The following is a 15,166-nucleotide window of genomic DNA, read 5'->3' as shown; positions in this document are numbered from 1 at the left end:
AACGTGTGACAACTTTAAGTGCAGCACCATCTAACCATGTATCTATTTAAATCATCACTTCAACAAATAAAACAATAATCTTTAACAAAAACCAGCTTGAATAATAAGAAGAATATTGATAAGAATACAAATAGGTTTCCATTGATTAGTGTGCAAATGCTCTGCATGCAGAGTGAACACAGGGAAACAGCATCTTTCATACCAGGGCTGCGTATCAACCTTCCCAAACTGATTCCATTCAGATTAACTAGGTCTTGATTCCATTTGATTTGATTCCATATCCATTCAGTCAGGGATGTGTCTGTCTACAATACCAATTTAGCTTGGATATGAAAGACATTCTCAGAAATTAAAGCTGTAAACTGTACAAGGAAACCTCTATCTACATGCATGAATACAAATATTAAGGTAGGCCTGGCACGATGTGTTTTCCCAGACATTATTGTGATAAATGATGTTATTGTGTTAACTTTGAAACCATTTCATAATGATAACATCATGGGTGTAATTGTGATAATAATTACTTTACGTCTTTACGATTTATTTGTTATTTATTGCAAACTTCTTATTTTTTGACTCATAATTTTATTCTTCACTGTTTGTGGTCTGCAGCGTCTTCTCATGTGGCATTGCGCCCCCCAGCGTCCGCTCCGGGACAGTTCGGTTGCTGGTCCACCACAAGAGGGAGCCCGACACCTGCAGTTCCCCTCTCCTGTGTGACAAGGGCGCCATCTGCTGGAGTATCAGGGTACTACTGAAATATTCATATTTCATAAAATTAGGAACGCTTCACGAGTTTGCGTATGAGGGTGGGAAATTAGCTCGCAGGCTAACACTAGCACTTGTTGAATCATGTTTCTAAATAAATTTCAAGTTGAATCTTTCTCTGCTGCAGTTTTTTTACAAAATCAAGTGAAACCAGAGCGGCGTCGCTGCCTCCAGGAGCAGAGACACCTGCAGGAGAAACCAGGTATTACAGTGACTTCTGAGCTTCATCACTCAAAAGCTGTGGAACTGAGACTGAAGAAGAAGAGTCTCCTGCCTGGAGCTTTCAACACTTTGCTTTCTTCAGCAAAGGAAAAGAGCCCAGCTGACAAAGTTTATCAGCTGTACTGGGATCAGATAAACGCTTCGGTCAGTCTTTGTCACCACGCCCCCTCAGGAGCATTACAATTCGGCCTTTTGTTTACATCATGTCCCGGAAGACAGGGTCCAGATCATCACTTCTTCTTCATGGGTTCACTGTCAGAGACAATCTGAGACGTCTAATGTACTCTGAGTCCTTTTTCATGTTTCAATTAAATTATGATTATAAACAGAATATAACCTCCATTGGTTCAGGTACATTCCTGTGTCACGGTGTCATGGATCTGGGTCGTCATGAGGAGTTCAGACAGAAGCAGACACCTGGACCCTCACTCTCTTTGGGAGCCGCTTTATCAAACATATTTACTTATTAACCTCCTCGTTGTTCGTAAGCTCACAGGGCTGATGGGAAAATATACAGATGAGCCCTTCTCCATGGCATTGATTGGCTGGCGGCAGACCATAAGACCCGCCCATAAACCCCTCCTCTGAGAGGACTGTGGGTGTTTCATTGTTCACCTCCTGCAGTTTGTTGTTGTTTCACCACACATGAAGGAAAGCTTCCACACACTCACACACCTTCCATGCACCAACACACCCCATTATTATATGAGACCAGTGGTGCACAGACCAGCGCAGTGCAAAGACCAGTTAGGGAAAGAGTTTTATTCAACTTTTTACTGTTGCTAAAGAGAAACACACTGAGTCCTTCTCACTAATAGAGGCTGGATTTTCAAAATAAAGGCCCCCAGATAACTAGTGTTAACCTTTCCTGCTTGACCTCCAGACCTTGGATGAGAAGCACAGGGGAGATGTCTGTTTTCCTCCTTGGCTAAAGCCTGTTCTTGCTCCTTTTCATCAGTTTAAGAAATATTGGAGGACACTTCACGTTGCCGGGAGAAGCTGCTGTATTTATTTGCCAATACACTACAAACTACACTACGGTAACTTGAGATTATCCGACATCCCCCTATAAAAGGTACATTGAAACGTCCATCAACTACTTATGAACCATGCACTGTATATAGAGAATCAAATACATATTTGTTAGGAAGCAGATGAAGGTGGGTAAGTTGTGAACAATTTAAAAATATGACTTACACATTATTTTCAAATGTTCTATTACTGAATGTGTAAAATCAAACTTACAAGCATTACACAGACCAAGCAAGGACATAAATGTATATTAAAAAAAGGACAATGATCAGGGCACTTTATTGAGAAAATATTTTTTCAAAATAGATCATTAAAACAATGCATAACAACAGAATTACTCAAAATTATCTAACTCAATTGCGGTAACAGTGAAAGAAAGTCTGCATCTGCATCAATATCAGTACTGATTCTCCAAAGTAAGTTGTGTTTCCATAAATTACTAAACTATCAGATAGGCAGTTTTCACACATTTTACATAAGAAATCAACAACAAAAAATGTAAATCTGATCTCAACACGTGGAAGCTCCCATTTTAGTAAGATTGTGAGAATTCTGGTTCTCTGTTGCAAAGAGTTCAATGCTGAAATTAGACAGAAAACTCATGTCAAACTAAATTTAAGTGTCATTTCCCTTTGTCAAAGCTTAAAACAGCACAGCTGACAGTTTTGTTCATGCTACTTGTACACATAGTGCAATAACAGTTAGGAAGTCCAGCTAACTTTTATAGGTTTGAATGCCCAAGTATCAGGGTGACCCATGTGCATCAAGTCTTTGTAAGGGGAAGTGCTCCACTGGAAGGGTGGCACCTGGTCCCAGGTTGGCCCGTTCACTGCCACCATGCCATAGTCTCGGAACATCTCGTAGGAGGTCAACTGCAGAGGAGCAAACACATGCGCACACACACAATACAGCTGATTTAGCAAAGAGCTAACTAACATGCCAGTCACTTTAATTCAAGCCAAAAGTGTACAAAAGATTCAGTTTTCATAATAGTAGAAAGCATAAGATTAAAAAAATAAAAAATAAAAACCTTCATGTCTGTTCCACCATGTGATCTTTGCTTTAGGGCACCAAAGGGATAAGTTCCATTAGCTGGGTTCAGGTCCGAACGAGCTGAGATCGCATTCTCTCCATTGGCAGGGGGATCACAGCCATCACACTTAGATAACGGGTCTTCCTTGAAGTTGTTATACCTGGTGAGGGACACAGCATCTCATAAGTAAAATTCCTACGAAAATATGAACAACTACTGTTAAAGTTTCATCGTATTAAGCGGATCAGTCCAGAAAATGACTGAAATGCTCGCCTCAAACCTGTGTACCACACAGACCTTACCTCATGAGGCGAACCATTGAGTCCACATCCGTAACATCTGTCTGGTTTCTCCTGAATATCTGAGCCCGAGGATTCTGGTCCAGAGAGAACCAGGGGCCGAACTTCTCCACAAGCTCATTGCAGCCGCTGGCATTAAATATGCTCTCGTAGTATCTACAAAGAGGGTTGAATTAACAAAAGAAAAATTACAATCTGAAAACACGCGACCACATTTATATAAAACACATTTTTTTAACTGGATACTTACGGTATGTTGTAACTGGCCCAATATCCATTCTTCAGCAGTTCCTGAGTTTTATCAGCGTAAACAACAAGTCCCCTGCAGCATTACAAAAAGAGAAAAGCTTATTCGAAGTGAACGAGTTGTCACAGGGTTACTAGACGTTTGCAGAAATACAGTGCGTTTGATTAAAGGTTGAACACAGAGACTTACGGTATCTGCTCCAACACAACAAAGAGGTCCTCTTTGATATCAGTCTTCCCTGGAGTAAAGTACTTATAGTCTACAATCATCCACTGATTGTTATACCTAGAAAATAAACATACAAACACGTTTGTCCAAAGTGACTTTCATTAATTTATTTACTGTACATCCAATGCCACTGAAGTTGAATTATCTGACTCAGCAGATGACCTCAAACATACAGCATGATGACCCCATTATAGATGTATGACACCACTGACCTCCTGATTATAACTGGCTACATAACACTTCATCTAATCTTGTCATCAGTAGGAATTTTGAACTCAAGACAAATAACAGAGGAGAGGATCACATCTGAACAAAGTGGTGATAGTGCTGGTTAAAGAGTTATGTGAGCAGCATTCCTTCTAATTTGTGATACTCACGTTCCACTGTTGTACTTGGTGAATATCTCGGCCCATTCCTTGCCAGTAACAGCCAGTCGATTGGCCACAATGTTCCTCAGCCATTCCATGACGGATCCTGTGGGCTGCACAAACTTCCAGAGGGCAGGGTTGCTGTTGCCGATAGTAGTTTCCAATGTAACCTGCAGACACAGGAACAAAAAAAGTCAGACGAATAACATAACAACATATTCAAATACTGAAATGTATTATTTTACATGCATAACATTTGCCATGCAGAAAGAGTTCTCACCAAGCCGCTACTGAGGATATAAAAGTCATCTCCAGAGAAGATAGAACCAGGGTAAGATGAGAAAGCCTGAATTCCCCCAGGAAGAAAATAATTGTCTAAAAAAACCAAAAAAAAAACAGAGCACATTAGAATATATTCACACATACATATAACAAAGCTGCCAATCATTTGCTGGTGCTTTCAAAGTTGGGAAAAACTGTTTGAGAAAAACAGCTGATTAAAGAATAGTTTTGACATATAATATGTTTGCTTTTATTTTAAGAGTTATATTGAAAATCAACACCTCTGTAGGCTGGCTTTGTCCAGGACTAACAACTCAATCTCTTAACCTCACTCTATTAACATGTTGTGATTGTTTCATCCTCACAAAAACCAAAAACCAGAGATTGTTTCTCAGAGTCGTGTTGCTTGAACATTGCCTAGACATCAATTGAGGAAGTGAGGACATTAGGTTTTGACAGATCCAAGCTAGAGGTTTCTTCCTGTTTTTATGCTTACTAAGCTAAGCAACTGTAGCCACATTTTGACTGTGCAGTCACATGGGTGTCATTGATATTCTCACCAAACAAAAGAATGCATATAAGCATTTTGGCTAAAATGTTGAACTATTCCTATAATCTAATAAAAGGAGACTAAAACAAGAGACACTCTCAAATCAGTAAAATACCTAAAGGAGAGACTTTGAAGGCAAACATATATTTCTTCATAATTCGGAGCATGGACTGATAGGTGTTCCAGGTGTCATGTGACACCAGCAGTTCCTTATTGTTTGGCAACAGCTTAATGAGAGCAGAGCAGGAACCCGATCCAAGAGGTCGCATTTGGCTTGATTTGTTCAGAGCTGATTCCAAATCCTCAAGATCCCCACCCAGCTGGAAGAGACTGTTCAGACAGAGAATCAGTGAAAATGTGTGAGACAAGATCAAATTAAAAAAAAGTAGATCTCAGAAACAGAGAGAAACATGTTTGGTTAATTCAAAGTGGAGATAAGCACTAACAGGAAACCAAATGGATTGAAGGAGAACGGCCCCAGTGGAAGTGACAGCTCGTCGTTGTAGCTATCCTCCAGACCTTTCAGCTGCAGCAGGGCCAGACGCACCTGAGAAGAAAAACAAACACACAGTGAAGCATACTGTCACCGGCCTTAGAAGATTTCATCCATCCTACAAATGCTCAGTACCTGGTACCAGTATGGTGAATTTGGATGCGTCTCTATTTGGTCTTGAACCCACTGCAGATTGGTTGTGATGAAAGCCTTGAGGCGCTCACAGTAACTGGTCTGGCTTGAAAAGGGCCCACAGTAACCCATCAGTGTGTTCATCCAGTGCTTGTAGATGAGCTGTAATAACATGGATAGTAATGCGAAACAAAGTGAGTAAACGAAACCTTTGGACTACATCTAAATCAAAGCACAATGACAGCAGGAGAAGGAGGGTTGAAACCAACCTGAGATGTGACGGCAGCCTCCACTGCTCCAGCAGCATAAGCCTGGATACTGTCATTGTACTTACTACTGGTAGTGACCTCCAAGAAAGACCAGCTGAAGAGAGCACATTGGAAAATATATTATCTATGTGCAGGTTTGAATGTGAGGCCCAACAATTTATTAACTAAAACTAAAAACAAAAAAAGAAACGGCTGATATGAGACAGTATCTGTGGCTTGTGTTTGAGGGAATTAATACAACATATTTTTACAGAATAAACAATGTAGAAAAACATTCATAAAAACTCTACATATTTGTTGTATTTGCCCTCTGTATACATACATATATTAAATAAAGTATGGGGTTAAATTGTAAAATATTAAGCCTCAATCATTTTTTACATATACATTTATTGGTGCCTTTTACAGACATCAGTTTCGGGGCCTGCATGAAAACTTTTATTTTACAGAATTAACAATTGAGAATTTTTTTATTTTCAATTCTATATATTTGGTGGTATTTGTGTTAGATTTAATTATAAAACTCTTAGGAAATTTTTTACCATTTCTTTTACAATGTGTATTTTTCGTCCATTATATCTGTATCACAGTTTGGCTCTTCACAATATCGGTCGGGTCTTGCCATCAGTGCGTCAGACATTTTACTTTCTTACAGTAAATTATAAATAAAGCCATCAAAGGAAAAACAATCGATATCCTGACTCGTTATAAAAATGATCGTTAGTTGCAGCCATCACAGATAAATTACTCAATAGGTTTGTGAGGTTGGCTGACATCTTGTCCCAGCGGCACAGAGAAGGAAGGAGAAGGTTCTAAAGGTTCTAAAGGTTCAATCTAAAACAAGACACCACCTCTGCACACTGACACATTTCTTCTCACCCTGATGTTTGGATGTCATCGGTGAAGTTGGCCCAGGCCACGAAGTCCTGGTGAAACCCGTCCCGCACACACAGATCCCCGCTCTGCGCGTCGATCACCGCGGACTTTATCTCCGCTCGGACACACAGTGAACTCAACACGTACACGACCACAGACACTGAGCTGAAACTCCACACAGGACACATCTTGTTTATCCTCGACGCCATGTTTTCATCAGGTTCACATGGACAAGTCACATGACGCCGCGAGGGACTGGTCACCTGACTCTACTCAACCACGTACTTTCAGAATAAAAGACTTCTTCCTGTGTTTTTTTAAAAATAGTTATTTATGTCACCACCCCAACACAACATGAGACACAAAGTAACACAAACAGCTTTTAAATCATCGAATAAAATTTTATATAAAAACTGACATCACTCCCATCATGTTCATTCTATACAAAAAACGTTTGTAATTTCAGAAATACCGAGATTTCAAACTTTATCACAAAACTTTGATGAGCTGATGAATGTATCACCAGTGTCTTCTGCATGTTCCGATGAGGTCCATATTATCTTTAGCGTCCTATTCACAGAAAACAAAGGAGCTCTGGTCAGGATGGTGTTGAGGGTTTCACAGCCACAGAGACGTTCAGGGACCTCAGTCTTCCCCTGCCCCCCCAGTTTCCATCTTTTCCATAATTCCCTCCAATACTTCTGTCTTTCGCTGCTTTTTGGAGGCCACTGAAATCAAGAACAAATGAGTCGTATGAAAAAAAGGACTATATAGCAATTACATCCTTTCATGGATAGTATTTGTATTTAGATTTACCATGAAAATGCTCAGCTGTTTTCCGCCTCAGTGTTTCCACAGTTTCCTCAGCATCAGCCCACTCTAGCACGAGGCGCCTCCCGTACAGATGGGTGCTGTGGCAAAGTGCAGCAAATGCTTTCTATGGAAAAAACAGACACATCTAATTCAAGATCATAGCTCAATACTGTATAATTTACATTACTGTAGCAATAGAGGGCTCTGTATTCCCTAAATATGCAGCTTTTAGACTTTTACCTAATTCAAAATCACATACAAACCTTTGCATCCTGTTTGGTGAGGAAATCAACAAAGCCAAAGCCTCTATGTTTCCCTGTACCAGCTGCTTTTTTCGGTAGGCGGACTGTCTTCAGCTCTCCGAATGTACTGAGAAAACAGAGGCAAGAAATCACAGCGTTAATGAATTATCTCACTCTCAACCTTTCTCTCACCGAATAAAAAAGCAGTTGTTTGTGTGTGACCCCTACCAGAAGAGTTCTCGAATTTCCCTGACACTGGCCTGGAAGGGAACATTGCGCACAAGGATCTTGGATCCGGTCTGCTTCTTCTCGAGCTGCTTCTTCTTTCTGGACACCTCGGTGATCCTGCACACAGGGAAAAAGATTGAATGGGTAACGACAACAGAAGTTTCATGACCCACAAACCATCACAATCAACATGTTAAAGTAATGAAAAGCTTTTACTTCTATATTATGCACTACTTTAAATTTTTTTCAACAATGTTTACTAAATCTTACTTTGTGGCTCTCTCAGAAATCTTCAGCTCTAACTTGTGATCATCCACGGTACAGTGCTGGAGGATGGTAGAGAATAAGAGAATGTACATTAGTTGAAAACCAGGAAGAAAAAGGACGATAAGAGTTTAAATGTGGAAATGGAGCTGGTACCTGCAGCTGCCTCAGGGCCTTCTGTGCTGCCTCTGCTGTCTGATACTGGACAAAGCCATAGCCCATAGACAACAGCTTTCCTGAGGGTCAGAACAAAACCACAGGGTGGTTAACTCACCTGCTGCTCTCCCTAAGCATGAGAACGTTCACACAGAGATAGATATTCCATTCTCACAGAATCACATGTTAAGATTAATGATGTGTGGCATTTAACCATCGTCACTGTGAGACTACAATCAGACTTTGGATGATGATGATGATGCAGAAAAATATGACATCAGCACCGTTGAATGTTTTTCTCATAAATAAAACTATACAATAAATCCATGATTCTATGTATTTTGAAATACCTGATTTATCTTTCTTCTGGGAGATGGTGCAGGATGTTACCTTCCCACATTTGGAGAATGTCTACAACAGATGAATAAAACATAAATAACAGAGTTGTGTTTATGAATGACAATATTACATATAAATGAACTATGTTAACTATGACCCACCTCCTGTAGCTTCTCCTCTGTTGTGCTGAAATTAAGATTCTTAATGAAAAGTGTGGAACCAGGAGCAGATTCCTCCTCTTCCTCCTCCTCTTCTTCTTCTTCCTCTTCCTCCTCCTTCTTCTCTTCTTCCACTGCCTTTTCTTTCTCTGGTACTTTGTTAGACAGATACAATACATATTTTAGCTATCAATTTTATTTTATCTCCTGCACGTTTAAAAAAGATCCAATTTGAGAAGAGTGTGAAGAGCCTGTGTGTTGGAGAGATTCTACCTGGTTCTAGTTTGGCCGCCACAAACACGCCGACAGGTGCCCACTCCAAATACAGCGGGACATGATGAAACTACAATAAGCAGGAAATAAAAGTCTTCAGTGTCTCTAGTCAACAAACACTGCGTGAACCGCTGATGCAGGAGAAACACAGCGCACACACACACCTTGCTGTAGGCCAGCTTTGTGAAGGCTCGTTTTGCTTCAGTCGGCTCCAGGAACTCGATGATGCTGGTGAGGCCTGACGGTGGCAGCAGCACTCGACCCAAAGAGCCATGAGGGGAGAAGAGTTCCTCCAGCTCTGATACAGTCACTCCAGCTGGAAGGTTTTTCACCAGGATCACAGTTTTACTCCTCTCTGCTGCTGCCTGCACACCGGGGGGGGGCACAAACACACAACAATATGAATCGTTGTTACGAGGGTAAAGGCTCCATAAAGCAGTAAAGTCATGTAAAGTACCTGACTGAAGCAATCCAGACTGACACTGTTGTCGAGTAGAAACTGTCTAGTCTCCTGGACGATTTGAGTTTCTCCCAGAGCCATCCTCACTGCAACACTTCCCTTGGACTCCTGAAGGGAAGGGCAATAGCCAAAAAAGATGGATGCTCAATGTGTAGTCTGCTTATTAATGCACATGGTGCTGTTGCCATTAATATATATATATGTAAAAATTGAATGCAGTGTCACACACATGGTCCAGAACTTGGCTTTTTGTGGTGTTGTATTTTTCAGCAATGGCATCTGCCACTGCACTTGTGCCAACGAACAGGGTGTTCCAATTGTGTGAACTGGAAAGAAGCAGAAAAGTCATGAGAAACTTTAAAGAAAACCTGCAAAGAAGCAGAAGAGAAGCAGAGGATTAATGGGACCTGGGACGTTTACCTGGAACTTGAAGCTTTATTCTTAGCATCTTTTTGTCGTTTGTAAGTTGAAGAGCCAGGACCACCAGCATCTGAGGATTCAGCCTTTTCCTTCTTCACGGTGGAGGGAAGCAGGTGAAGCATCCTGCCCTAAAAGTGTGAGGGACAGTGATGTCGCTAATCTTTTTAACTTGGAACTCAAGCTGCACTACTATATGTAGAGGAACACTTCTTCTAGGGTGATATAAAAAAAAATCAGTTTGAGATCAAATACCTGAAATACATGTCCGTCCAATTGAGCAAGAGCGGTCACTGCATTCTCTGGTATCATGTAGGTGATGAAAGCAAATCCTTTAGGTTTCTTTGTCAGATTGTCGATAGGGAAGAGCACTTCCGATATTGGACCTGTAAACATGGCAAAATTAGAATATACTCAGAAAGGAGTGAACTTATTTTTGCAGGAACAGGTTTGTGTGTGCGCGTGTTTTTTCTCACCATGTTTAGCAAACAGCTCATTGATCTCTTCCTCTGTGCAGGTGTAAGGCAGGTTTCTGACAAAAAGCCGACCGGACTCTGCAATATCTTCCTCCTCCTCATCCTCCTTGAGCGTCCTGGTGAAGTTTCTGTCAATTTCTTTGTCCTTTCTGTCCCTCCTGCCTTTACCCTGATTACCATCAGTGCAGAACACCTCGATGTAACGCCCCCCTGAAATCACAGACACAATGTGTTACATTTAAAGACAAGGAAGATGTAATACAGTTAAAATGTCATCACAACGGTCTCAGACATTTTCATAATCAACAACATGCTTCTTGATGTTTGTCAATTTGCAAATCTGGGACAAATGAGTATTCATTATTGTGTATACAAAGTCTTAACAGCCAGCAGTGGAAGATATTTTAACCACCATCTCCTGTCATGTCTTCAATGACATGCACCGAAAAATTATGTACAGAAATAAGACAAAGATGTATTTTTTACCGATATAGTCTTTATTCTTCTTCAAGGCCTTTACCACCTCTTCTTCAGAATGCAAGTCCACATACACATAACCTGAAACACACACATAGGATATCTGTGTTTATACATGGGTCTGTATACAGTCTACAAAGACAGTACTGACATCATCTAACATATTCATATGTTTTCAGTAACTTACCTGTTCTATTCCCGCTTTCGTTCTTCCCGATCCTGATGGCTGCAGGCTTCAGCGGGGTCATGAACTCTCGTATTTGTTGCTATTGATGGTACACATTAAAAGAAATATTTTAGTTTCTTGTACACAGACTCTGACATGTACTGATTGTTTTAAAGCAGAGCATCTTCTCTGTACCTGTGAAATCCTAAAACTTAAGTAAAGTCACCTCTTTAACGTTGAACGGAGCTCCTCTCAGCTTCACTGTGAACTCTGTTGTTGGCTCCATCTGGAACAAACAGATGAGTGAGTTAACAAATACAAACTGAAAGCAAACACCGTGCTGTCCTGATCTCTGATGTGTAATGATGGATGTTTTTCCATCACTCACCTCCTGTGTGGCAGTTTTCTTGGTTTTTTTCTGCTTCTTATCCTCAGAAGAAGCTGAAAGTTTGGTCTTGGAGCTGTTTTCTCTTTCACCACTCTCATAGGCACTGTCTGCATGCTGCACAGAACCGGGATCCTCGTCTTCATCATCTCCTCCTTCATCTTCCTCCTCCTCCTCTTCATCGTTCTCTACACTCTCCTCCATGGTGTCGTCTGTCTGTGCCACCTTCGACCGTAGGTAATCCATATCTGACAAACCAGACTTCAATGCTTCTTTAGCGACATCTGAAAGCATTTTAAAGTAAAGTATTTACATATTTACACCTAGAAACTGGCACCTCTTTGATAGTAAATGTACATAAACTTTTTTTCTTTCAGAAGTATCTTGTAAATCCAGACTTCAGAGGATCCAGCTGCCTAACTGGGAGCAAGCTTTAAACTGTACGAGAGGAAGGGACCCAGTATTACCAACCTTTATTTTCATCATCTTCCTCTTCTTCTTCTTCATCTTCTTCCTCTTTCTCCTCTTTCTCCTCCTCCCCCTCCGACTGCTCTGAATCAAAGTTGAGGTAATCATCTGAAGCGACTTTCTTCTTGCCCTGAGTCTTTGTTCGTCCGCTGTCGGGAGGATCAGCTGTTTGCTGCACAGTGTCGTTGGCCCAGGTCGGTACTTGGCTTCGATTCTGATGAACTGACAGAAACTCCTGGAACTCCTGGTCTTCTTCCAGCTGAGACGAGAATGCAAAGATTAAACCTCCCATTAATAAAAAAACAGCATGTGTAAACAAATGATCAAATATCACAGGCAGAGAGATGTTTATTAGATTTTGCTAGACGGATGGAGTATGAACCTGAGATTTAAATACATGAAAAATATTGTGGTGTAATCCCTTTAAGTATTTTATAAAGACAGGAACATGGATGTTGTAGAGACAACAATGCTGAAAATTAACATTTTGGTTTGGACCAAAAAGGATTCACATATTGTCCACATTCAGATTTTATATCACTAATATTAAACTCCAAGCCAATGTAGCTGCTGAATGACACATTTACTTACATGTCCAAGTGCTGGGTCCACTTCCTTTTTCTGTTCCTTCTTTTTCTGAAGACGTGACAGAACTTAGCATTATTCTCCACCAAGACAAATGAAAACACTGTGGCTACAACAGATAAGAAAGATTGAATGCTGGGTAGATTTTCCTGGAGATAATCACAGAGATCCAGACTTGCTGTGATCTCTCTCTAGGTTAGCGTCTGCAGGTACCTTCTTGCTGTCAGTGTCCGCAGTCACGGAGGGTTTGTCCTGGCCTGATCTCTGAGTGTGTTTACTCCACGCTTTTGCCTTAGTGGGGTCTCCAAACGCTTTACACATCTCCACCTGGAACAAACGACAACCACGGGTTCATATGAGGAACCCATCTCATCAACAGCAACAACAGGAGGAGGGGGAGGAGGAGGAGGAGAAGCTGACGTCTCACCGTGACTCTGGACGTGTCCACGAAGCTCCTGTGGAAATGTTTCAGGGCTCCGTTCGCATCTTCTTCGGTTTTGAAGCCCACGAAGCCGAACTTGCGGAACTTTCCGTCCTTAGTGAACTTCAGAGAGCAGTCAGTGACGGTGCCGAAGGCCGCGAACATGGTCCTGAACCTCTCCTCCTTCATCTGCACACACACACACACAGAGAGAGAGAGAGAGACAGACAGACACACACACACAGAGAGAGAGAGAGAGAGAGAGAGAGAGAGACAGACACACACACACACACACACACACACACACACACACACACAGAGACAGACACACACACACACACACACAGAGAGAGAGAGAGAGAGAGAGAGAGAGAGAGAGACACACACACACACACACAGACACACACACAGAGAGACAGACAGACAGAGACAGACAGCCACACACACAGACAGAGACAGACAGACAGACAGACACACACAGAGAGAGAGAGAGAGAGAGAGAGACACAGACAGACAGACACACACACACACGCGCAGTTACAACATCTGCAGGTGGACGCCAACAACATGCGACTGTCTGCTGACAAACAACATGGCGGACACTCACCCCGTTAGGAAGGTTTTTCACGATGAGTCTCGACATGTTTACAACACGTTTGAATCCAACTAATGATCAGAAGAGAAGCTTTTAAATAAATGTCAACAGACGAGCGTGGACTCGCTACTGGGTCGCCATGTTGAGGAGGAGGAGCTTCTTCTTCTTCTTGGCGTTGATCTTAATGCTCACTACCGCCATCAACTGGTATGGAGTGTGGCCCGGGATATCTGACCATACACTGTGTAAATGGAAAACAAATAGATAAATAATAAACCCTTCTCTCCAACACTTCTTTGTGAGAGATCATATAAATCTAAATTAAATTATAATCCCTTCTCTCTGCATTAGGAGGTCATTTACATTTTTTAAGCAATCCCAAACTGTACAGACTTAGGATACTTAATACTTTAATACTTAAAAAACGATATAAATTAACAAAACTTTTATTTTTAAGTTGTTAAGCTGATTACTATATGTCATCCTCTTTTAATAGTTACTTGTGTTAGTACTTCTATAATTTAAGTGGGCTGCACATTTGAGATACTTGTACTTATCTAAACTGCGCTACAATTCATTGGAGAAAATTGTACCTTTTACATCACAAAATTATTTAACATACTTCATAGATTTTACACGTTGTTTGCTCATAAATCATGCTGCATTGTTTTTGTTTAACTTACCCCAAAGCCCATACAATAGCTACAGTGAGCTCCACTTCTACTAGCTACTACTGTGAAGTTGTTCTCACATATAAAAGCACCAGTCAAAATAGTTCAGTTATATTGTTAACACTCACAGAGGCCATTTTTTTCTCATGGTAATTGCATTAGTGCATTACACACTGTTACTTTTGAGTTGCCTTGCTGAAAGGTCAAACGCAAATACCATATGTAAACATTTAGCTAATAATAATTCCTTGTCATGCTTAAAGCACACATTTACTTGGAATGTTTTTTTTTTTTTTTTGAGTATTGCCAGTTTCACCAAGAAAGGAATGAACATGATGTTTATGAATAAATTGAAAGACCAAAGTAATCCACAACCTTTTCAGTCATTTATAAAAACAATAATAGTACATTTTATTTGTAAAGCATTATTAACAATGCTCAAGACACTTAACATAGGATTATAAAAAGAAACAGAGAAAGTAGATACAAGTGAATATACAGTACAGCCACACAATAAAATATAAGATACATGTTATAATCAAACATCTGAATTCTAAAAAAATTCTGGAACAAAAAATCTTCAACAATGTAAGAAATAGATGATGTGAATTGGTCCCAAAGTGTTTTTGTGCCCTGTTTCCCTCAAACTATTAAATGCTCATGACTACTTGTTGCACCTGGCTGTCTACAGATTTCCTGCTAAGTGAGGCATGGCATTAAAATCAGGAGTTAAGTCTCATGAGGCCCCCGCAGCACATCACTAAGACTACAAG

The 15,166-nt window shown here is 40.7% G+C and overlaps 2 protein-coding genes across 2 annotated transcripts; both read right to left on the bottom strand.

Annotated features, from left to right (window-relative positions):
- Positions 1–2,268: 2,268 nt before the first annotated feature.
- plbd2 (phospholipase B domain containing 2) lies at positions 2,269–7,093 on the bottom strand. Its single transcript, XM_020100783.2, has 12 exons — positions 6,803–7,093; positions 5,924–6,017; positions 5,658–5,816; positions 5,476–5,576; positions 5,145–5,359; positions 4,478–4,572; positions 4,207–4,367; positions 3,791–3,886; positions 3,605–3,676; positions 3,358–3,510; positions 3,053–3,215; positions 2,269–2,894 (listed from the first exon to the last, which is right to left on the bottom strand). The coding sequence occupies exons 1-12, from the start codon at positions 7,006–7,008 to the stop codon at positions 2,724–2,726; spliced, it is 1,686 nt and encodes a 561-aa protein (XP_019956342.2). The 5' UTR covers positions 7,009–7,093; the 3' UTR covers positions 2,269–2,723.
- An 86-nt stretch (positions 7,094–7,179) lies between these two features.
- rbm19 (RNA binding motif protein 19) lies at positions 7,180–13,895 on the bottom strand. Its single transcript, XM_069523848.1, has 24 exons — positions 13,735–13,895; positions 13,134–13,316; positions 12,920–13,033; positions 12,713–12,757; positions 12,125–12,380; positions 11,657–11,937; positions 11,495–11,554; positions 11,290–11,368; positions 11,112–11,183; positions 10,626–10,835; positions 10,405–10,535; positions 10,153–10,280; positions 9,962–10,058; positions 9,730–9,840; positions 9,437–9,637; positions 9,273–9,342; positions 9,003–9,154; positions 8,853–8,913; positions 8,503–8,582; positions 8,353–8,408; positions 8,083–8,199; positions 7,876–7,981; positions 7,616–7,736; positions 7,180–7,527 (listed from the first exon to the last, which is right to left on the bottom strand). The coding sequence occupies exons 1-24, from the start codon at positions 13,768–13,770 to the stop codon at positions 7,445–7,447; spliced, it is 2,850 nt and encodes a 949-aa protein (XP_069379949.1). The 5' UTR covers positions 13,771–13,895; the 3' UTR covers positions 7,180–7,444.
- Positions 13,896–15,166: the final 1,271 nt, after the last annotated feature.

This window comes from Paralichthys olivaceus, chromosome 4, assembly GCF_024713975.1.
Source record: "Paralichthys olivaceus isolate ysfri-2021 chromosome 4, ASM2471397v2, whole genome shotgun sequence".
Classification (NCBI taxonomy): Eukaryota; Metazoa; Chordata; class Actinopteri; order Pleuronectiformes; family Paralichthyidae; genus Paralichthys; species Paralichthys olivaceus.
The sequence above is the reverse complement of the archived record's forward strand: the minus strand, read 5'-3'. Positions and strand labels throughout refer to the sequence as shown.

Excerpts from the sequence above, each read along its gene's own strand:
- plbd2 (XM_020100783.2), bottom strand. The coding sequence starts at position 7,008 with ATGGCGTCGAGGATAAACAAGATGTGTCCTGTGTGGAGTTTCAGCTCA. Across the intron at positions 6,018-6,802 it reads GATGACATCCAAACATCAGG|CTGGTCTTTCTTGGAGGTCA; the intron begins GTGAGAAGAAAT and ends TGCTCTCTTCAG. Across the intron at positions 2,895-3,052 it reads ATGGTGGAACAGACATGAAG|TTGACCTCCTACGAGATGTT; the intron begins GTTTTTATTTTT and ends GCTCCTCTGCAG.
- rbm19 (XM_069523848.1), bottom strand. The coding sequence starts at position 13,770 with ATGTCGAGACTCATCGTGAAAAACCTTCCTAACGGG. Across the intron at positions 9,638-9,729 it reads GTCTGGATTGCTTCAGTCAG|GCAGCAGCAGAGAGGAGTAA; the intron begins GTACTTTACATG and ends CCCGGTGTGCAG. Across the intron at positions 7,982-8,082 it reads GAAATTCGAGAACTCTTCTG|TACATTCGGAGAGCTGAAGA; the intron begins GTAGGGGTCACA and ends CTGTTTTCTCAG.